Source organism: Crocodylus siamensis, chromosome 6 (genome assembly GCF_052110815.1).
Source record: "Crocodylus siamensis isolate JL-2025a chromosome 6, ASM5211081v1, whole genome shotgun sequence".
NCBI classification, from domain to species: domain Eukaryota; kingdom Metazoa; phylum Chordata; order Crocodylia; family Crocodylidae; genus Crocodylus; species Crocodylus siamensis.
Window position 1 is genome coordinate 39,283,366 of NC_143400.1, and position 23,904 is coordinate 39,307,269.

A 23,904-nucleotide genomic window follows, 5' to 3' on the forward strand; every position below is an offset into this window, starting at 1 on the left:
CCTTGCTCGGGGCCTGGATCCTTCATGGCCTATGAAAAGTTACTGGCTTCACACTTCTGTCTGGATTAAACCCTTCCCTGCTATGCTGGTAACTCAGACTTAACAGCACTGGGTTTGCTTGGAAACCAGAAAGTGATTCTGACCATTACTATTGTGAGTCTAGACTGCGGTAGTGACAAAGGACCCCAAACACGTGCTAGGTGCTGCACAAAGGTGAGACAAGGAAGAAAAGCCCTTTCCTGCAGAGCGTACATTTGAAGCGAGAGATGAGAAATATGAGGGGATCCCACAAATGATCCAGAAGGGATCCAGGTAACAGTTAGGTGACACTGGCCAGTGTAATGGGCAGCAGTCAGAGCATACCAGCTGTCTAACCTTTCCTTGGAAATATCAATTAGCTGTGTTTCGCTTGTGTGGCATATGGCCATGACATGGGGCTCTGTTCCCAGTTCTGCCAGTAGCCCACTGGGACCAGTCTCCCCTCTCCTGTGTCCCTTGGTTTCTCCTGCCTGTGGCAGGGCAGGATAACATTGCCTTTCTACAAAATATTGAGAGATCTCAGAGTGACAAGCGCTCTACAAGGGTAAGTTCTGCTCTTCGTTGATAATCTTAGTTTTATTGACCAAGGTAATGTGTGACAAGATTGCAGGTGTAACACTCTTTTAGTCATGTTTGCCTGAGGGCTCTTGGTAACACAGGTAAGGAATCAGCTTCCTTTTTTTACTTGGCATTTTTTGTGTTTAATAAGTAACACTTACAGTGGAGGGAGGATTGTCTAATGGGAAGAGTACTAGCTCAGAGCTTGGAAGGCCTGTATGCAGGTTTTCACACAGCCACAGATTTCTGTATAGCTTTGGGGAAGTCGCTTAGTTTCTCCGGACCTCAGTCCTTACTTGTGAAAAGGGGATAATACTATTTTAAAAAAAAAAAAATCTTACAGGGGTATTATGAACATAAATGCATTTAGGATTTGCATAGTGCTTGGGTGCTAGGATAAGGGCCATATATGCATCTCAAATAGACAGCACACCCTTTTAGGGTAGTTAAATAGCGTTAGATCTGTTACTTCTGGATGAGGAAGAGGTTTTCAAAGACTCAATAAAAGTCAGGGTCAAATGCTAGTGGCTTTCAATAGGAGTTGCATGCCTAAGTGCCCTTTGAGCATCTCCCACTGAGTGATTTGCCCCTGGGCCATGCAGTGGGTGAAGAAAAGAGCTGAAAATATAACCCAGGTGTCCAGAGCTCTTTATGAACTATGAGAGTAACATACAGAGATAATGATCCTTATCTGGCAGAAGGAAGGGAAACATGTCAACATCAGAAAATAACCTTAGTAGGCATTGGGAAAAGCTCTTCAGCCTCTTTCCTACAATCTGTCATTGCTGTGCAGGTCAGGAGGCATGTAGCCTTGGGCCCCAGTCATGTCCTTTCCCATTAAAGCCTCAATTGGGGCAAGATGCCAGGTACTTCTACAAAATACGCAGTTGTCTAAAATAGATCCTCGAAGTGGCCTGGCACAATGTGGGATCAGTCCACCCGCCTTGCTCCTGCCCAGCAGCAGCGCCTGCCTGGTGCACCATGCTGCACCGTATCCCCGCCAGACTCTGCTCCAGGACTTTTGACCAGCCGCCCGGGACCAGACTGGAAGCTGGGAGTATTCAGGCTTGCCTGGGACAGATGGTCACCCTGTGCAAGAAACAACTGTAGAATAACTTGACCATGGGAAGTTTCTTCCTAGCCGTTGGTGGCTTACGGTATGAAATTTTAAATGTATATAGCTTGTGTATCTGCAGTGGTATCTGAGGGTATGGAAAAACAGCCAAACTGAAGTGCATAAATACTAGGCAGGGACTGGCTGTGGGACAGCGGGGCAACTGCCTCCGTGTCTGCAATTATGCTGTGGTAAGTGGGGCAACTTACTCTTGGATGAAGTGGGCCAAGTTGCTTCTATTTCTCTCTTCTGTACTGTGCATCAGTTGTTCCACGATACATGCTTGCACCCTGCTAACTTGTTTTTAATTTGATCTTTTTTTTCCATACCTTCTGGCGGTTGTTGATGTTCTAATCTTGCATGAAGATAATTAGATCTTGGCCAAATTAAGTTAAATTTTTGACCTCAGCAATACTTCATTGGCATCAAAGTGCTATTTCCTCTTCAGTTTCAAATATGATGACTTTAATTTATAGCCACCCTTACTGTAGGATCTGAGCACCTCAAAATCGCTAATAGATTTAAAACACCCTTGTGAGAGGGAAGTATTAACCCCATTTTACATACGGGAAACTGAGGTATGGTGCAGATTATGTGACTTGCCTAACGTCATGCAGGATGTCTGTATCTGAGCTGGAATTCAAGCCAGGTCTCTTGAGTGACCTTTCCACTGTGCTGTCCTTCCTGCCTGTGCATCTTGCATTTGGCCCCCAGAATCAATGGCTGCACATGCAAAATTGGCAGCTATGGAAGTAATACAAGGGTATTTTCACACTGTGGAAGCCTAAGGGGACACTTTTTATTGGCAGACTTAAGCAACTGGAGCTGCACAGTGGAAAAAGGGATGAATAATCTTTCTAGACTTCAAAGCTTTGTAGGGGTTGGTCTGGTTCAGCTCATTTGTTCTCTTCTCAGCAAAATTATAGCATTCGTATAAAGTTTTCTCCACAAGGAAGCAGAGAGGGCTGCTCTCGTGGACATGCTCTTAGTGGGTGGCCTTTCATTTTTTCCCAAAGCAGGTGGGAGCCATTGTTCATTTCAACTTTTTTCTTTTAAAGAGCTGCTTCCTGGTTGGTGCCCTAGGCTTGTAACGCCACAAACAAATTGCAGCCTGACAGCAGTGTGCAAGCATGTTTTATCAATGTGTTTTAATCACTGAAAGGCCTAGGAAGATTGGTCCTGCAGCTCCCATGGGATTTCCTAGGATTGGGTGCCTAGCTCCTTTAGATTTATTTGAAAAACCCAGCTTCACGATACCTAGGATCCAAACACATACGCTTTTTCTTCCTTATGTCATAAGGAACATCCCAAATGACTAAAACTTGAAGGGAAATTTAGAGGACTAAATTGCCATTTGCAGTGGATGTGGTTTATCTCCTCTTCTATGCTAGGCTCGGCCAAGAAGGCAGACTAGCCAGGTTGTATGTTGGTTCATTGTCCAACCCACCGTGCTGAGTTGGCGAGGCCAGGGCAGCAGCATTTGGGTTGCAAACAGTGTGGGAAAATGTTTATGAACATTTTTCTAGTGGAATTAAAAAAAACCTGGAAATGTTTCTATTGGTCTTTGTTTGGGTAATAATTGGAGATGAAATCTCGGCCTTTGGGAAGTTCTACGTTGACCTTGGAGGTATAGGAATTCTCCCTGCGTGTTTGATTTGGTTTCACTAAGCTCAATTTTAAGCTTAAATTGAATTTGATAGCTTCCTTTTAACTTTTGCATCAAGCACATCCAAGGGGAGCATATACAAGCTCAAGAATGCAACCTGTTGTTTCCAGGCTGGACTGTGTTCTCATTGACTTTCATTCTTGTTTCTAAGTGTACCCACTACGGGAGCGTTTAGGCACTAGTGACCAAATCTTTAGCTGGCTTCGATTGGTGCAGCTTCTTTTTTCCTAAGTTAAGCAATGCAGCTTTAGGGATTTGGCTTGGGGCTTCTCAGCACATGCAGGACTCAGCTGGAAGGAAGAAGAGTTGTAATAACAATGATCCTCAAATCACTTCCCCTCTCCTGCCCCACTCTTCCCCCCATTTTTTTTCTTGGCTGAAGGCTGACTGGACAAATACTTCTATGGGGTCTGTAACTTGTTCTTCTCCTTGAGCCCAGGTCCAGGTCATTCAGTTTAAAAGCAAAACACAATCTTCCTCCTAGTTTTTTCCATTATCAGGCTTTGGAGTGTTCTTCTCTCTCTCTTTTTTTTTTTTTTTTTTTAATGCAACATAGACGTTATTCATCTGCCTTTTAGTTTGAATGAACGAGTTCAGTATGGCCTAGTAGTGACAGGAAGGAGTCAGGAGTGTGCCCATCTCTACCATGGGCTGTGAGCATCTGTGTAAATCATTAATGCCAAGTGGGTCAGATCATCAGCAGGCATCACTTGTCCAAGCTCTCTCAACTTCAGTGGAGCAACAACAGTTGGTGCCTCAGTTTCCCCAGGTACAAGGTTTATTTAATATTTTTCGAGCTCACAGCATTGTTGTGGGGCTTATTGAAAGAATAGATCAGGTTCTGATCTCAGTTCTACTGTGCAAACCTCAGAGTCAAGTGATTGACTTGATTTCTTCTCAGTTTACACTTGGGAAGCTAAGAAACTTGTTTGCAAAGTTCTTTAGGGCTGATTGTGCACCTCTTAGTTTGAATGGTACCTTAATCCTAAATGTCTCTGGGCTACGCATGGACTAATGTACCACTTGCTAAGAACAGGGGTGATCTCTTCTGCTCTAGACATGATTTTAAATTGATCTAAGGAATTCCTGTTCCTGAATTCCTGTTGTTTACTATGGATGAAAATGAGGCTGCAGCATAGTCCTCTGAGCCAGTCAGAGCAAAATTTCATCCTCTCTGTTTACTGCCGTGCTAATCTGATCCATCAGAATGAAATGCATGTAATACATTGTCTTTCTGATGGTGCTGGCTTGCATATTGTCCTAACGAGAACTGAACACATCCAGTCTGGCTCCCATGCTAGTTTCAGTGAAAATTTTTTTTTTTTTTTTTAATTTTTAAGTGGACTCTCCTTCTTCTATATTTTTTCTGTCCTTGGATGAAAGCATTGCACTGACTCAGTCAACCACTGTTATAATCATACAGAGAAAGTATAGCAAGTAGAAATTATGCCTCTTTATGGCTTGGTGACTTGGAAACCAACTGCCTTTTGAACTTGACTACCAGTTATCTTAATAATGTGGAGAACATGCGTTAGGGGCAGGAGCTCCTTCTTCCTTAGGAGGTTTATAAAATGAAGAGAGACACTAGAGGGTTTGCAGTCTGCTTCCTAATACTGTGCTCTATGATTAACTGAGGAGCTGGTGTCTATTGGGGCTGGGATTTTCAAAAGAAATTCAGTAGGCAGTTCCTGTTGAACTTCAGGGAGTTGAGGGCCCTGAATTCCTTTGACTTCCAAAAATCACAGCACAAGTATTTAACCAGGGGTGAGGGAATAGTTTTAGTCTGTGTCTTGTATTCCTCCCACTTCTGCCTGTGTAAATTGGGAGTAATAGAAGGAGAATTGGGTTCTGATGTCTGAACAGGGTGAGCTGCCCAGAAGGAGTGGGATAGGGGCAGGTAGTGGACTAGAGCTAGGAGAACCAGGTAGATGGTTACTGGACAGATCTAGGTTACTTGGGTGAGTGCAGGGGTGGCAGGATCAATATAATTGATGCTTAGGGATTATTCATGTTTGGAATCGTATCTGAGCTATCTGCTGCCAGAGCAGAAGGGCCAAAGGGGGTCAGGAGTGGTTAGACTCCCTCCACTCCTCTCAATGCAGACTGGGCCCTAGCTACATGTAATGAGAGCCAATTCCTGCCTTGGAGAGCAATCCAATCTGAGTCAATGAGAGAGGCAAAAGATGAGTAGGGAAACTGAGGCTTGGAGAAGGAAAGTGACTTGCCCAGCGTTACAAATGGGCAAGTAGCAGAGCTGGAAGTAGAACCCAGGCCTGTGTGTCGCGTGTTGCTGTGCGCAGGCTCCCAGAAACGAAAGAGGAACTGGCTGGGAGGGAGAGCTGCCTTCAGTACACACAAGGCTGCAGGTTGCTACCAGTTTCCCTTACTAGTAGCTGCCTTTGGCTTCCTTGCTACAAATGTTTCTCTTCCTCTTAATATCAGGGAAGTGTCTGCTGCTTTCAGTCAAGCAGTATTTCCAGATTAAAATGGAGACTCGCTTGGACAGGGCTCCTTTAATCATGCAAATAATTAAGATCACAGGGTAGATGACTGGAGCATGGTCACTCAGTAGTTTCCCCCCCCCCCCCCCCCCCCCCCCCCCCCCAGGCTGAGGCCTCTGGATTGAATCAGGCTAAGTCTTGTTTGCTGCTGTGACTTCTAACATCCAGCTTCCCACTAATAGAGTTGGTGCTTTCATTCGCAGCAGTGTCTAGTTGTTTGCTATCAGGCTTGTCCATAAACAGCTGGGTGCACCCCATTTCAAGCTCCTTTTTTCTCTAGCTTTTAAACTCCTCTTGGTCTCTCAGGGACTTACGCCTGTAGCACTGCAACTAATGGGTAGACAGCAGAATTTTTGCTGCGACTCTGGTGCCTCCAGATATTTCTTAAGTTATTTTCCACTCGGTCGAATTGTGTGTGTTGTTCTAATGGTGCGATTCCATAGGGGCCTCTTGGAAGTGTGAGCTCTAATCCACAAAGCCGTTAGTGGCTCTTGCCAATTAGCACAGAAGGAAACAGCTGTTTATTCACCAGCGTATATTAAGTGCATTTCTTTTGCACTGGGCCATGTGGAGTGTTTGTTTTGTTCTCGTCCATTAGCCACTCAAAGGAACGGGCTCTCTGAGAAGGAAGAACTTGGAGGCCGGTGAAGTAAAAGAGACAGTGGCAGTCATCGAGTTATGTCCAGGGGCTCAGTGTGTCCAATTCAACGTTGCTCTTGAGGAGGAGGAAAGGCCTGTATTCATGGCAGCTCTGGATAAGTGGAACCTGAAGCCTGGTGGCTTTGATTCCCAGGGCTCTGTGTTGCTTCTCATTTTGCACAAAGAGAGTAGCACTCCACATTTTGGTTTGCATCCGACCCCCTGCACTTACCTGTGGGCAGCTCGCAGACTTTAAGGTATCATTGGGTCTCTGAGCTGTAGGGAAGGAGTGTTTATTACCACGGCAGAAGAGGAATGGAGAAGCTAAATGACTTGCCTGAGGATACTCCAGAAGGTTGAGCCAACCTTCCTGAGTCCCAGAGTAGCACTATTGCCTCTGGGTCATTGTCCTGTTGCAGCGCTCAAAGGTGGACGGACTCCTCTAAAGTCAACAGTATCTGGTTTTTGGGTCCAAGTCTTTCAAAGCCACTGACTCGGAGTGTGGTTTGCTCCTAAGGAAGCCACTTCCATCCCTTAATTTCCTTCCTCCCCTAAGACTGTTATCCTGGAAACATGCCCCTACTCCCAAGTTTCTTTGGAAAACCTTTAACAAATTTGTAACCAATTAACAAAAGCAGGTCAACTTGACCTCAGTTAATGTCTGACTTACCCTGTTTTTGTCCAGGCCCCGGCATAGGTCTGGCTGCTGAAGAGACCAATAGGAAAGAATGAGGGAAATCTGTGCTATGTGTGCTGCTGCTGGGTGCGCTGGGAGCGCACGAACCCTGAAAGGGCAGCGTTCCTGACACTGCAGATGCAAGTGGAGAGCTGACCTAAATTTTTCCGTGGATTGGAAAAGAGGGATTTGGCAGCCTCTCAAGAGAAGTAACCCATGTCATGTGTTTATGAAATAGCACTTAATCCCTCATCTTCCACAGAATGGTCTGGAGCATAAAAGCTTCTTTCCCACTGGGCGGAGGCAGGTGGCTCCTGCTACTTTCTTCAAAGAGAGCTGTTGCCAAATATTTCTGCTGCGCTCTTCTGGCCAGTGCCCCTCTTCTTGTGAATGACACCAGGAGCCGCGCTATCCAGGACGTGTTTTCTAGCCGACCAATTTTTAGCTGGCCCTCAGCTGGTATTAAGCAGTTTGTTTATTGCAGTAGCATCTAGAGGCATTGGTCATGCACCCGCACCACCCTGTCCTACTGGTGCTGAATGTAATGCCATTCGTGTCTGCAACCTTTCCAGCCTGACGATGAGCAGTGCGCCTGGACGGTTGGGTGCGTTGTGCCTCTCAGCCTTGCTATTGATGTTCTGGCCCTTGACTACGTTCACCTTCGTGTCAGCTCGACTTGGCAAGAATTATCCTTGTAGACTGACAGCTTCTAACTTTCCTAGTTCAGCATTATTCTTGCTTGCTGGGAAAGTGAGTGTATAACATTTAATGGGAGATGCAATACTTGGAAATGTGTTCAGACAAATGCTGGCTGATTTTTGTGAGGTTGCGAGCAGCACTATCTTCAATAGGAAATTGAATTCTTAAGGCCTAGGTCTGCTTGATGTGAGGCAGTTGCTTTTCACTCCTTTCCCAGCCAGCTTGCTTTGGATGGCTGCTTCAACTTCACACAGCCCTCTCTTCTCTCTGAGGCTTATTTCCTTTTTTTTTTTTCTTTTCTTTTTTTTTAATGTTTCCCATCAAAGAGACAGCAAAGGAGAAACGTTTGAGGAATATAAATGAGCTTTTCCCATCTAGCATGATCATGCCTGGAAGTGGTCAGAGCGTGCCCTTTTGTGTCTGATCATTCTTTGCACACCCCATTGAAGCCATCGTGAGTTTAGGCATAAGCACAATTACAGATTTTTAGCAAAGTTTTTGCTCTTTGTTGTTTTACACAAAGAGCATGTGGAAGAGGCAATTTAAGTGCCAGGTCCCAGGCCTGTGCAGACTTTATAGATCAAAAACCAACAGGAGGCCAGCAGAAAACCAAAAGGTGTAGAAAATGGGTGCATGCCACACTTGAGCACTGAATCAAACACTGTCTTCCTGAGGCATTCATGATTAAAAACCGTGTCCTGTATAGGAAGTGTGTGTTGCCTGCACCCACAACTGGGCAAGTGTTATCTGTGCTGTAGTCAGCAGTTTTTAACTGAGAACAGACTCAAGTTCCTGAGCTGATTCACAGTAGCAAGGAAGGGTATTGCCACTTCCCCAGAACTCTTCCCCAGAGCATGAGATCACTTACCCAAAGTTGCAAGAGGAGGAATTGCGTAGTCTTTGTTCAGTGAGGGGAGATTTATATAGAGATACAGCAGCAAAGGAATGTTTCAGTAAGGAAACTTTTTTCCAGTCGTCTAAGTTGTCAGCGGGGATGTCTACACAAGATGCTGTCTCGCTGTAGCGGCGAGCTACGGTGACGTCGCATTGGTGAGCACAAACTGTGATGCGGCTGCTATTGTGCGGTAGCATCGGAAGTGACCCATGCGGTGCTGGGACTGTGCAGTAGCAACTGCGCAGTCCAGCGCACGTGTAGACGTGCCCAGTAAAATGTGAATCCCTATGTACCTCATGTCTTCCCTGGTATTTGTTTATATTTTGGAAATAATCTTGATCTTCATATTCCTGGAGCAGTTGGAGAACTATGTGAGAGCCGTTGTCATTTCCCATTGTAGACATGGTTGTTCTTCTGGTCGGTTCCTCCTAGGTCCAGGAGTCTACACCGGGGGAGGACAGGATGCCTGGAAGCCACATGCTGTCTTGAGGGACGCTGATGCAAACTCAGGCTCACTTCACTGGTGGAGAGGAGAGCTTGGGCTAGACCAGGGGCAGGCAAAATGCGGCCTGGGGGCTGGATGTGACCCACCAGGCCATTTTATGGGGCCTGCAGGGCCCCTAAAAAATTTAGAAACTTAATTTTTATCTGCCTCTGGCTGCCTGTCATGCGGCCCTCGATGGTTTGCCAAAACTCAGTAAGTGGCCTTCTGCCCAAAATAATTGCCCGCCTCTAGGATGGACTCTCAGCTGGTTAAAAATCTGGCAGAGCTGGACTAGGTTTACCTCGGAGAAGCTAAACAGACTTGCATCGGGTGCCCCTTTGTCCAGTGCTTTTACATTCACTTCTACTCCTTGAAAACTGTTCATCTTATTTTACATTGGCTTAAAGTCCAAGGCCCCAAAGAATGATTTACATGCTCTTGCTCTTGTTCATAAACATCCCTCAAAGATTCTCAGTCCATTTTATATGGCATTTATCCTTTGAAGTGTTGCATACTTTTTCATGGGCTTCAACTGTAGTAAAAAAAACACAAAATCTTTGAATCCCTTGAAGATCCTTTTTGAACTTAGCTCCATTCCTCTTTTAGCACAATTACCTCCTTAGATCCCGGTCAGAGGCCCTATAAATTTATACCATAAAGAAACTGGGCTTTCATTTCTCCTGTGATCTGGATATTTAATATTTCAGTGGCAGAAGAGGGTAATGAATTGTTGTTTGGACATATGGCCCTCTATTGTTCTTTACATTTGGGTCCAAAAGACATTATTATTCATGTATTTTGGATACAGTCAAGCAACTGGAATATCCACAGCCCAGCATGACATCAGTTAGGGAATAAAAGAGCGTTGCAGTCTGAGACTGTAATTGTTGTAGCATAGACATTTCATGTTCTTCTGAATCTGGTCCAGTTCCTGATTATTTTTTTATTTTTATTTTTTTCTTTTTCCCCCCACTTAATCTAGGCAGAGACAGCGCAACATGCGACCTCATTAATTCTGCCTTCCCTCAAATAAGTTGAGCAGAAACATACGAATAAGCAATTGTATCACCGTTGCACAGCGACTGGGCTTGTGCAGAGCGTTTTGTTATTTCTCTTGTGAAACTAGTTGAATTCCATTAACTTCTTTGGAAAAAAAGATAATGTTTGGGAAAGGTGCAGGTCACCAAATCTCTGGTGTTTTGTGCTATGTTCCTGGCTGGGTGATGCAACTGCTGTGGATGGCTTTAAAAGCCAGGATGTGAAGAGCGTCCTTTGTGTGGTTTCTTCTTCCCCATGGCCACGTGTGCCAGTGGTCTTCCATCATGTTCAAAATGTACACTGTAGGGAAACTGCAAGACTCATCTCAGACTTGTGCCTTTCTGCCTCGGGTCTAAAACACTAGAAAAAAGGCAGAAAGGAGGAACAGCTGGCTCTGTGATCAGAGCCTAAATATCTCTTTGCAGCATTAAGAGCATAAACCAGTGCTGTTCTAGTGAAGTCGTTACCAGCTGAGGACCTCGCCCACAATCCTCAGGTCTCTGAGAAGCATCCTCCTGCTTCTCTTTCTGTGACCCCTTTGGAAGAGTCTCAAAGCATCTCTGTCACTTGCTCGTGCTCTGTATCACATAATCTCTCTCTGTTCCTGGTACTGGGGATTGTGTAGCTAAGAAATGGTGTGGGAGGCATGTTGCAGAGGTTATAACAAGGGACTTCAATGTCCAAATGCCTTGGTGTTCTTGGCTTTTGCACAAGCTTGTGTTTGTGGACAAGAATGACTCTGTATAGTTTCTTGAGCTGCCGACTGAAGATTAAGGCACCTGGCTACCTCACAGGACTGTTATGAAGATTATTTAGTAGAGAGTTTGAAGCCTGGATAAAAGGTGCTCATGGGGAATTGGGGGAGAGAAGAAACTTAGGGTACAATTAGGCCTTAAACGTGTAAAGGATTTTCATTGGGTGGAAAACAACCCCGACTTAAATGCTCAGAAGTGAATAGTTATTTTGGGGGCTGAACATGAAGCCCTTCAGGGCTTGATTTTTGGAGGGCAGATGCGCTTTTTGAATTATAACCTTCTGAGGGGTGTCACTTGAACCACTAATCCTCCTAGAAAGGAGTCCTTGGGCTGCTTGATTTTTTGCCTTCCCTTTCCTTGGTGTGATTCTGTTAACCAGAGAAAAACTGCGGAGTCAGGCGAATGTCGCTGGGGGTAGCAGCACCTCCCCATTCCTGCATGGAGTCGGGCAATTACTGGAACTGGCTTTAATTACACTTTCCATTGAAGGAGCTTAATGAAAGAACTGCGCAGCTCCATAAAGCCAAGAAACTTGATCAGAGGCAGCAGCAACCTTTGCTGTGAAGATTAAGTAGCATTATCAAATCTTCAAATGTAGATGTGTTTATAATAATCAGGCCACTGTTTAATGTTTGGGGCTTGAGGAAATATTCCTGCTAGTAATGCAACTTATTCCTCTTAAGGAGTTGCACTTTATTAACTCCTCTTAAATAATAAGCATGTATAAAGTTAGTGGGAGCTTTGAGCTGGCCTGTATGTGGGAAGATATTTTATACGAGAGGTAGAAGCTTAGATGCATGTTGTTGTAACGTGCAAAAAATTTGACACGGTTCCTAATTGGCTTTTATACCTTACACATCAAATACTTTTTATGCTTCTTCTGTCATTATTTGTTCACCAGCTGAACACGGGGGTGGAGGAGAATTTCACATATGTTTTAGATGACAGCCGATTAGTCCAGTTGAAAAGCACCTCTGGGTGGAAATGAGAATGGACTGCTATTAATAGATATGTCAGGAAAAGGTTGTTAGGCAAATCAAGGTCTCTTGAAAACGAAGCAGGATGCTAAAGAGAAAAAAAAATCATTGCACCACAATAGCAGGAAACTATAAAGCCATTATTCCCCACCCAGCACAAGATCCATCCAAAAAACGTTGTTGATGAAAAAGCAGTGGTCGAAAGAATCGAACTGTCGAGCACACCAAGGACTGGAAAGGCAGCAGAGTTGCTCATGAGCTAATTTATGGCAGCGGGGGGGAAAAATGATACGGCTGTTCTGCCGCTTTTCCTGCGAGGACATCCAAGTGCCTTGTAGACCTATAACGTAGCTTTGTTTGAAGTGCTGTGTGAATGCTGGCCAGGCTCTCCATGCTCCTTTCCTGTTGATACTTTTCACTGTGTTGAGTGGCTTCTTGTAATCAGCTGAGCCCGGGTCTGCGGCGGAAAGATGGCACAGTGTCCGGGTGCTGGGGTAAGGCTTGGCAGCCCCACACAGGCTTCCAGCGTGACGTAGGCAGTTGACTTGCACTTCGTGCACACAGCCCGGTTTGGCCCTGCCGTCAAGAATTGTGTGCGTGTGGCCCCCCCCCCCCCAATCTGGCTCGCAGCACACCCAGTCCTGGAAGTGCAGCGGTGTGGTCAGCTTGAGAGCGGCTGTGGGCACTTGTCCCACTGCCACGCTGTGTCTGCTTGGCACCTTTCCCAGGCATGATATGGAGGCTGGTAGACTGGCATTAGTCCCTCTGGGCTTCCAGTGCTGGGGATTATAACACTGCCGTATCCCATAGGAGCCCGGGGAGAGTCCATTTATTAAAGGTGGTGAGGGGATCAAATACTATAGCATTAGGAGTCTAAATCCTATTGGCTCTTGGTAGGATGTAGGTACTTCTGCAAACGTTGCCTCTGATCTCAACATGATGTACCCCAAATTATAGATTTAATTAAAAAATAAGGCCTTTAATTTTTGTATGCCTCACGATTTTATCTTTTCTAGCTGTAAACGGGAGATAACGCCAGAGGGCATTCTGAGTTAATTGATGCGTCGTTTTATTGAACCCTTGGAGATCTGTGGCTAGCAGACAGCTAGGCCTGAATTCTCAGACGTGTCTTGCAGGGACTAGGTTTTAAATAACACCCGAGCACTGAGTATGCGAGCAGCAGGCTGTGCTCTCCTGAAAATCTGGCCACTTCTTCTGAGCTTGAGCACTGTAGAAAATCCCCAAAGGGACCACGAAAACCACAGAAGGGCTGTCAGAGCCAGTAAGAGAAACCAGGAAGTATGTGATGCAGTCTATGAAGTGATGGTTTTAAAAGCCGTGTCCATACTCTTCAGATGCTATAATGCCATTTTATAACGCCCAAATTTTAAAAATTTGTGTATGGTTTGTGGACTGGGGAGGAATAATGCAACCTGGTAAAGTTATAAGGCTGCTTTTTTTTAGCTACTGTGCTTTAATAAGTACATAATATACAACAGCACTCTCCAAAATGGCATGTTTACTACCACTGCACTCTTAGCCTACTGGTTTAACACGAGCATGAAAATCCAAGTATTGTTGTTGTACTTTCCTTAGTTTCTTCTTCCCCCTTGTAGCTGGTTCTGCTTGAAAGGTTCCCTTCAGATCCACTCCTCTCCTGTACTTTTCCCTCGTTATTTAGCACAGAGCCTTGCTATTGCTTTATATTCCCTGATGCACTAATGGCTGTTCTCTCCCCCACACGGCATTCAACTATCGATGCTTGTAGGACACGTAACATTTCAATCTGGCTCAATGCCAGCTCTGGCCCGTTAAAGCCACACAGATAAGCTAACAGTGGTTTGCGTTGTCGTCTCACTTTGGCTTATTGTCTGGTTTTAATCTTGAGCTGATTAAATTGTATAAGGAGGGAGAGAGGGAGCATTAGAGCGACGGAAAGACGGCAATGGATATGCGGGTGAAAGGGGCGGAGGCTGGGATGGTTGGGAGTAAGAACAGATGCACCTTGTACGCAGAGCGTCATGAAACGACGCAGGGCCTGTAATAGGAGAATCAGAGGGGAGATCTTGAGGATTGGGGCTGGGATGTTTCAAGCAACCTAGTAAGTCTGCTGGTCCTTTAAGCAGGTATTTGAGCACATACTTAAACCCTTAAACATAGAGTCTGGTGCCTTGTGTTGTAAACAGTGTATCCATGTTGATTTTTTTTTTAAAAGAAGTTGTATTTACTAAGCAAAATAGCGCTTCTTGCAATGCCTAACCCTGATGGTTCAGAATTAAAACGAGTCCTCTTTTTAAACTGTGCAGTGGGGTTTATATTTTTCTTGCTTTGGGGCCATGGTAACAGTTTCCTTTTCAGTATAGCTGGTTTCCTCCTGCTATTTCTGTTGCATGATGGGTGCTGAATTCTGGATCTGAGAAGGCTGTACCTAACTCCTAGGGACAATTTCTGTTCATTATGGATGAAATGCTGAGGCCCTTGCCTTGGGTTTCTCTATTTCGCTTGCAGGCAGCGTCTAAATAAGGCCTGAATAGCACATGAGCAAGATCTTCAGGATTAGGATTCCAGATGAGGCCTGCGACCTCTTCCAGAAGGCAGGAGGTGCTTGATGGGCACTGAACTGCTGCACAAGGGAGGCTTTTATCTTGGGGTGTTACGGTTTCATCACCATCCGTTCCTTTTTTAAAAAAATACATGTTGCATTCGGACTGCATTGACAGTCTCCTTTTAAAAAAAATAAATAAATAAAATTCAAGTTTGCATCACTTGTGCAGCATAAATAGATGCCAAGAGGAAAACAGCTGGGTGTGGATGCAGAGAAAAATCACAGCAGCACATGAATGCAAAGTAGTGCTAGTAATGGCATCTGTTGAGTTTCTCTTGAATGTATGTGAAGTCGCTGCACCGCAGGCTGCTTCAGGAGCTGAACAGTCCTTGCTTCCAAAACAAAGGAGAGAAATGAAAAACAGCACAAACAGCAGGGCTCCCCAGAGACAGATTGGCCAATGGGATCGAGATGGGACACTGCTTTTCACGTGGGAAGCCTCTGGGGCGAGCCCCACGGTTGGATGTCTTAACGTCCTACTGAGTCAGCAGACCTTGAATCTGAGGTCCTTGAGCAGATGATGCCCAAAGGTCATCAGAGGAAGCTCGGGCTGTGGGAAAGAAGGCAGGCTGGTTTTCATAAACGTCTCGAAATGTCTCAAGTGGAGCAATATGAAAGAGAGAGCCTTTGTTCCTTCTGGCTCCATTGATGCCTCAAAGTAATCTCCTTTTTTGAGCATGGGCACACCTCCCACCAGCAGTAATAGAAGTGGGGCTTATACCACAGGTAGCGAGAGCAATTCTTTATTTGAGGTATGCCACCTGGTCCTTAATTTCAAGGTGAAGGAGCCAGTCTTATTTAACTACGATGGTGAACTGCTATTGAAGCGATTTTGGTGGCTCTACACACTGTTTATAAGGGGCTTTTATTGTTGCCTTAACAAGTTGAAGGAAACCTCTGAGACGGTGATTCTCAACCAGGGTGCCATGGAAAACATGATTCACAAGATGAACCCAGAGATTTCAAATAGGAATCCACAGTGTTAAAAATATTCGGATGTGCTGTGGTTTTAGTGAGATTTTTATGTTGGAAAAATTCCTCCATTGTTTTTCTGTAGTCAAAAAACAAATGAGAACTAAGAGCTGCCATTTTCCAAGGGATGCCTCAAGTCTAATGAGGAGTGCCTTGAGTCCTAAAAGCATCACTGCTTTAAGGACCCTTTTCAGTTTTGGGATCTGAGAGAGGACCACGTACACCCTGCTTTTATCTTGCCGTCTTCCCAAAACATAAAACGTGCTGGTCCTTCCTTGCTGTGGCTGGACATGGGACAGTTGAAGTAGCATTTGAATCTGGAGTAGCTCTAGGCTAATGCTTCGGGTTTATATTGGGTGTTTCTAAAGCTCTTCTTGGGCTGGAATAAGGGAGAGTTGGGCTGAAATACCAAGATTTCATCTGCATGTCAGTGACACTGGGAAAATACCATTGCCTCTTCATAGGTCTTGCCTAGGTACAAAGATTATGCTGTTTTAAATATACTGATGTGAACCACTCTAATGTTACATTATGTGCACTGATGTGAAGATGCCATGAGGGCAGTATGCCAAACCGGTCCTTAATCAGAATAGTTCGTCAGTGCCCAGTATCTAATTGAGAACCAAACTGGAGAATATACAGGAACGTAAGCAGTACCGCACTGGGCCAGACCGATCCAGCTTGCCCAGTATCCTGTTTCTGACATCATTGACCGTTCTGTTTAATAGCTATTAGTGGATCTATCCCCCATTAATCTGTCCAGTCCCTTCTTAAACCTGGCTCTACTATCTACCCCTACACAGCCTCCTGTGGTAATAAGTTCCACGAGTTAATTATGTGCTGCACTAAAAAGTTACAAATTAAAAGCTAACGGGTCTGTCTGATCAATATTCATCTGTCACTGGAGCCAGATCGTAATGGCCAATATAGTACAGTGCTGGTTGTAAACATGTTTGGTCTGGAAGTGCTGCCTAACCTACATCTGTCCTGTATTTCTAATGTGCCCGCTGTCAGAGTCTCTGCATGCTACAGTACGTGGCCCACCATCTCCTGCTGTGGGCTATGTGGTCATCTTGCGTTGCAAGTGCCTTGGAGCATCTACTGTCCCCTGTTTGTACAGAGCTCAGCACAATGGGGCTCTGTCATGGGGTTGTCCTTCGGCGCAGTCAAAATCAGCACAGAGGTGAACATCCTGGCTTGCAAAGAACTGCTGAGGTGACTTTTTCATAGTGTTATATTATTTTTATGGTGACAATCGATTGACGGCTGTTCCTATGTTTGAGTGAGCCAGTACCACAAGTCCGAGTAACCACGCACTGGCAGAGAATTAGAGGGAAGTGCCATATGATGCGTCAGCAGCTCTGCTTCCTCGCAAGATGTTCCTAATCCCTGGAGTAGACTTTCTCTCACATGTGCACTGCTACCTCCGCTTTCTTATCCTTATTATAACCAGCTGTGGTTGGCCTTTGCCAGAGATCAGATAGTGCTCCTCCTCTTCCCCACCCCCACTACTATTACTCATACTTGGGCAGCACATGAAATAAGATGGTGATAAAAGTTGTGATTCTGGACCCTGGAGTCATTCCTGGGGGCTTTGTGCTGCAATCTGGAGCTGCATGGTGTTAACCCCTTGGTGCCCTGAGCAGCATTTCCTGGTGTGTACTGTTACTAATGCTTTGCACTTGCATGCAGCATTTCGTCTGGATGTCTAGCAGCGCAGCCCAGCCTTCTCGCTTCATAGTGTGTGATCTGTTTTTGGTGCCCTTTATATTAGTGGGCAGACCTGAGGTGCAGAAGGACTCTTGGCCTGCTTTTTCAAACCTGTGTGCCTAAAAAGTAGATTCCTCTGCCTAATTACAGCTTGGGGTCAGAGGAAGGATGGGTAAAGCCCTGACCTCTGATACAGGAGTTTGCAGTTTATTGCTGCCGTCTGTAATCTGGGGAACAGACTCCTCTGTGTTTCTTTGTAAAGGATGTACTCAAGGTTTCTGCTGTGCCACTCACACCTGAAAGGCTTTAATACACACTTTCTCTCTAACCATGCTTTAATAGCATGGTACAGTGCCCACTCAGTTCCAGTTATGCCTTCTTCAGCTCCTTCTCCAGTGAGGCTCTTTGGCCATGCCCAGGCATGCCTTCCCTGTGGTTTCTGGTCCTTACAGAGTCGTAGTCTATTTTTCTTGGCCACTTGTCTGCTAGGCCACCTGTACAGTCTCTTTAGCATCTTTCTAAGTCTTCCATCTCCCTGGTTTGTTTTCTCAGCCTGACTTTGTCCAGCTCCTGCCAGTCCTTCCTTCCCCAGTCTCCCTGGCCCACTGATTCCCAGTCCTCTTATTCACCCCCCGGCAGTTGGTCCTGCTCACCACCACGGCTTCCAGTCTTCTTCCCTTGCCATTCCCAGTTTCTCCCTTACCCTCCCCACAGGCCTCCAGGCCCCTCATTCTCCTATTGGATCCTAATCCTGCCCCTGCACCTCTTCTCCTTTCCCTGCCTTTGGTCTGGCTCTTGTCCCCTTGGCGTTTGAAGTAGCTGATGGTCAGGCAGTGTGTGGCCACTGCTGATCTAAGCTGCGATTCTGCTCGTGATACAGAAGTAAAGGGCTCCAGGAGCTCAGCCACAAATCCAGGCTGGCCCTGGTGACCAGCCCGGGAGCCAGGGCTTCCTGGACCCTTTTTGTAAGGCTCCTGCAGATATATAAGGATGAGGGGTTGGTGTCCAGCGACCACCCAGACCACAAAGGGGTGTCTCTGACCAAGGGAGGCCTTGCACCCCACTCCTTGTAGGCCTGCTCCATGCATTCGGCTGCAGCACAGCTCCTTTAACCAAAACACTCTTCAGTTAGTCGCATACCCCAGGAGCAGAGGAGACAGCCTAGACTCTTTTTAATTTGTGCAATAAGAATGGTTGCTTTATTACAGTCCTCTTTTTCCCTCTTGGAGCATCTGCTCCTCAGATAGTTTCAGGACACTGTATATTCAGATGACTGCAGCTAATAAGTCATTTAGAAGTGATGGTGTCTTTGCAGTGGCTTGATAACCTCCCCACATGTAAATCCAGGCTTCCTTGGTCGCCGTGGGGGAAGCAGCCGAGTTTTGTGATCCAACAAAAACTAACAGAACCAGAGGATGCTGTTTTTTATTTCAGCTTTTCCACTTAACCCTGATTTAAAGCTTATTGCTGAACTGATTGCAGCCCCGATCCTGAACAATAATGTTAAAAATAAAATGCTCTGATTTCTCAGCTGGCAACTGAGCAGGTTTCTTTTTTTATCCCTTGGCCTGAAGTAAAATCAGCCAAGTCCTCCCCCCACCTGCTTCCATTCCCTCCTCACACTCTAGGTTAGCTCAGTGCAGCCCTGAGATGCTGTGTACTTTCCTTACTTTCTTTTGGCTTCCTGCATTGTGATCCCAATCCAGAGTTGTTGGGATGTGGAATTAAAAGTGAAGCATACAGAGAGAGGCCTTGCCACAGGTAGATCTAGGAATAGACTCCAAGATCTCCTGCCTTCTAGTCCAGGCTGCTCCTCATTAGCACATGTAGTTCATAATTGTGATCCTGGGCTTCTGGTTTATAAAGACTGAGGACCTGGTTGCCTGAAGGGATTGCACAGGATAGTATCTACAGAGAGGCTTTCAGACTGAGTCCTGTCATTGCACATGCTCACCAAATATCCTAGGAACTTGTTCTCCCTGCTTGTATAACACTTAGCCCAATCTCCTGACCCACTGTTGGAGCTACTGGCTAGTACAGCATGTGATAAAGGAGATATCTGGAACTCACTGGGTACCTTCCCCAGATTCTCAGGGGGCACAGGGATGCTCTTTTTAATGAAATTTTTTCATGTCTTAAGTCAAATCGGCCAAAACCATTCCAAAGTCGTGAGTCATTCAAGAACCACATGTGGCCCTGCTACTGGCAAGCATCCTCCACCCCTGCCTGGGGCTTCAGATGCTTCAAAATCCTTTGGCGGGCATCCTACATGCAGGCCCAAGCCCAGAGGCTTGGGGTTTGGATGCCTCTGAGTTTCACTTGCCCTCAGCCGTATGGCCGTGGGAGCAAGCTAGGGAGGAGTCTCCCATTTCCATAAATTGCTCGGTTTGGTTATTGAAAGCGACTGAGAGATGCTTCAGGGGTTATTACCCATGTCGTTGTTCATTTCTCTGCCTGATAGGTAATAGGGGAGCACTGTTTACACAGTTCTCTGCAGCAGTTTGACTTTCCTGCATGGGCTCTGAACTAGGAATTGTTTGGCTCATCCCTGTAATATGGCAGTGAAGCCATCTGTAGTCATTCAGCTCTTTCCTCCTGATTTTCGCTTGGAATCAAATTGTAGAGTGGGAAAATGCAGTGTCTTCAAGATTGCATTTGCTCTAGAACAGGACAAGAAGTTTGTCTCTCAGCAGCCAATGGAAAGTGTGATCTGCACCTTGGATGGCTCTTGGAGCCCTCTTGTCACACACACTTACTACTACATACGCTTTATTTGTTTGCTTTTCAGTTGATCACGTAATTCCAGAGCCAGGGTCCAGCCTGCTCACCGCGTTTGACCAGTGGCGAGAATGGGCGGATAGCAAATCCTGCTGTGACTACTCCCTCCACGTGGATATCACAGAGTGGCACAAAGGTGTTCAGGAGGAGATGGAAGCCCTTGTGAAAGACCATGGTAAGTTTGGGAGAATTAAAGAAAAAATAACACTGTCAAGGGAGTGGGGAGACAACCCCCATTTTTTTTTTTTTTTAAACCTGCCTGTTGCCAATGATATTATTGTACCTTTAAAATAAATGTGCTTGGGGTAAAGTAATGGTGGATCAGAATTCAGAACGGTGCCTGGTCTCAGTTTGCACACGGGGTGTCAGGAGGCTTGTAGGGGACAACTTGAAGCGAGTGTATTGTAAAAGAGAGGAGTGGGAAACCAGCAGTGCTGTTCAACATCTCAGCAGGTAAGCACTAGAGACTCTGCTTGGGGGATAAGAGAGGAGTACGGTGGTCTTGTCCCTGGTTGCTGTGGGCTGCTGCTTCCCATGTTGGTCAGGACAAGACCTACTGGCCTCATGAAGTGTAAACTCACTCCTATGGTGAGTTAAGCAGGGGCAGTCAGCCAGGAAGTCCCCAGAGTTCAACTCCTGTGAATGAAGAACGGGCTATGGGAGCATCAATCCTGCGTTGGCATGTGAAGGTGGGGAGCAAGCAAGATGACCTCATCGTTTTTTCCCATCTCTCATTTCCTTGATGTTTCATCCCCAGGCTCGGAAAGTTTTCCATCCTGTTTGTGGTAACAAAACAAAACAACCCCCCCCCCCCCCCCCCCCCAGAAAACCCTTTTATAGCCTGAGGCTGGTTTTCCCCCACGAGGTGGTTCAGGATTTTTACCATCCGGTGAGCTGGAAAATGCAGAGAAGGGGAGGCCCACTGGACTCTCCCCGTCTTGGTTTGCATTGTGCTTTTATAGGAGGACTTGCGTTCAGTTAGAAATTTCCCAGCCTTCTTGCAGGCAGCCAGGTCTCAGCCGCTTGAGGGAGTAGTTGGGTTTTTTTGGTCAGCCTCCCACTGAGCTGAATGCAAAGATTTATTCCTTTTCAATGTGAAGTGGAGCCCTAAGGGCTTAGCTGTCCCTTCTCCTACACTGCAGGCTCCATCATTTTCATCAGCTGAGTTAATAAATGCCACATGGTTAAGATGATGCTGGCTTCACATTGCGATCTGTTTAATTGTATGTGTAGTTGGCAACAAAGTGCAACTTATTTATTTTTTTTTATCTACCATTTCTTCTCACTGCCAAGTGTTTTGAACTGTGCTTTGTATTTTCCGGTGGGTGTTCAGCAGTCAGCTAATGTCTTTTGTTTTGTTCCTACTAGGTGTGAACTCCTTCTTGGTTTACATGGCCTTCAAAGATCACTTTCAGCTCACTGACTCGCAGGTAGGAAAGCCTGATGTTCACATGTTACACTTCAGTCATCACAAAGTATATTTTGGCTAGACGCAAGTTCCTGGGCTCGATACAGGGCTTATAATTAGTGGCCTGTGTTTGCTGTGTAGCAAGTTAAGCTTCATGATCTAATGATCCCCTCTGGCCTGAACCCTCATTAATCTGTGGTCTCTGCATGTGTAATACCACCCCAGTAGTGTAATCAGAGGGACTGAACCATTAACCTTCGGATCTAAGAGCATAAGTGGTTAACATTTACATTAGCTCTGCCAGGGTTCACACCACCATAAATAAGGAGTGGGTAGACAGGGTAATGTCTTTTAAGACCAGTGTACAGTTACTTCAGGAAATCAGTAGTCAAATTACACTGGTATAAGTTACACTGGGATGTGTGTCATCTGTCTGCTTCCATCCCAGGTTTGCTATTTCCTCAATGGAAACGAGCTGTTATCTGCTCCCTTGCTATCTAGTGGCCAGAATCTGTAGTGGGGCACAGCATGAATAGCTGTCACAGAATAGGAATTCATCTGAAAAGCTTTTGATCTGGTATCCCATGATCACCTCTTGGCCAAACTGCCCAGTTGTGGCCTTGGCTCCACCACGATCCGCTGGCTGGGAAATTTGGCTCCGTGGTTGGACCCAGAGGGTAGTAATAGATGGCAGTCACTCACTCATCGTGGTGCCCTGTGACCAGTGGGGTCCCTCAAGGCTCTGTCCTGGGACCCATACTGTTCAACATCTTCATTAACGATGTGGACATTGGAGTCAGGAGTGGACTGGCCAAGTTCGCTGATGACACCAAACTTTGGGGCAAAGCATCCACGCCAGAAGATAGGTGGGTGATCCAGGCTGACCTGGACAAGCTCAGCAAATGGGCGGACGAGAACCTCATGGTGTTTAACACCGAAAAATGCAAGGTTCTCCACCTTGGGAGGAAAAACCTGCAGCATCCTTATAGGCTCGGCAGTGCTACGTTGGATAGCACTACAGAAGAAAGAGACTTGGGGGTCATCATTGAGCACAAGATGAACATGAGCCTGCAATGCGATGCTGCGGCTAATAAAGCGACCAAAACGCTGGCTTGCATCCATAGATGCTTCTCGAGCAAATCCCAGGATGTCGTTCTCCCCTTGTACTCGGCCTTGGTGAGGCCGCAGCTGGAGTACTGCGTCCAGTTTTGGGCTCCACAATTCAAAAAGGGTGTGGAGAAGCTTGAGAGAGTCCAGAGGAGAGCCATGCGCATGATCAGAGGTCAGGAAAACAGATCTTACGATGACAGGCTGAGAGACATGGGACTCTTTAGCCTGGAAAAGTGCAGGCTCAGGGGTGATCTGATGGCCACCTATAAGTTTATCAGGGGTGACCACCAGGATCTGGGGGAACGTTTGTTCAGCAGAGCACCCCAAGGGATGACGAGGTCGAACGGTCACAAACTCCTGCAAGACCGTTTCAGGCTGGACATAAGGAAGAATTTCTTTACTGTCCGAGCCCCCAAGGTCTGGAACAGCCTGCCAGCGGAGGTGGTTCAAGCACCTACATTGAACACCTTCAAGAGTAACTTGGATGCTTATCTTGCTGGGATCCTATGACCCCAGCTGACTTCCTGCCCTTTGGGGAGGGGGCTGGACTCGATGATCTCTCAAGGTCCCTTCCAGCCCTGATGTCTATGAAATCTGTTCACTCTGGGCCTTGGAATAATTTACACCTGTGTACAAAACCTATTGAAGTTAGCGGTGCAAATGTCCTCATCCGCGGCCTTGGTATGTGCTGCATGTGTTACACTAGAACTTAAAACTCACTGCAAGGAGCTGCAGGTTTTTATTTTGTATGGATTTTTAGTTGAAAAAGCACTTTATGGTTTTACCACTGAAATCACTGGGACTGGTAAGAGATTTCCCATACAGTTTCTCCTAACACACATCAGTTATTGGGCAGGTTTCATTATGGAGCTGTACAGATTAGAGAAGGCTTTTGATTCCGAAAAGGAGAGGGTAAAGGGTGTGGGCATCACTTGAAATCAAGAAAGAAGCTATCTGTATTCACTATGTGGTCAAAATAAGCGACCACTGCCTTGGGTTCCTGACTTGCAGATTTCTCAGCCTGAGAGCCTGTTGCCACATTGTCAGGGTTGTTCTCTGCATTGTAAGAGGACAATAGCCCGGTCTTTATAAAGTACTTCCCACCTGCATCTCTCAAAGCTCTTTACCAAGGAGGCCAGGCATTTGACCCCAGACTGATCCTGTGTGTTGAATTCTACTATATTCTAGTGCCGCTACGAAGCTGACCCCTGAAGGTCTTTCTACCTCAGTCATTTTCCATGTCTCTCTGTTTTGCAGGATGCTTCAAACTAGTAGGAATA

At 46.0% G+C, this 23,904-nt stretch overlaps 1 protein-coding gene across 2 annotated transcripts in view; it reads left to right on the plus strand.

The window, feature by feature from the left end:
- Positions 1 to 23,904, plus strand: part of DPYSL2 (dihydropyrimidinase like 2) — a 72,504-nt gene that overhangs the window by 22,675 nt on the left and 25,925 nt on the right. For both annotated transcript variants that reach the window (XM_090055972.1, XM_090055973.1), the window contains exons 4-5: positions 20,117 to 20,281; positions 21,475 to 21,536. In XM_090055972.1, coding sequence (XP_089912098.1) covers positions 20,117 to 20,281; positions 21,475 to 21,536 — 227 coding nt within the window. The remainder of the gene's footprint in view (positions 1 to 20,116; positions 20,282 to 21,474; positions 21,537 to 23,904) is intronic.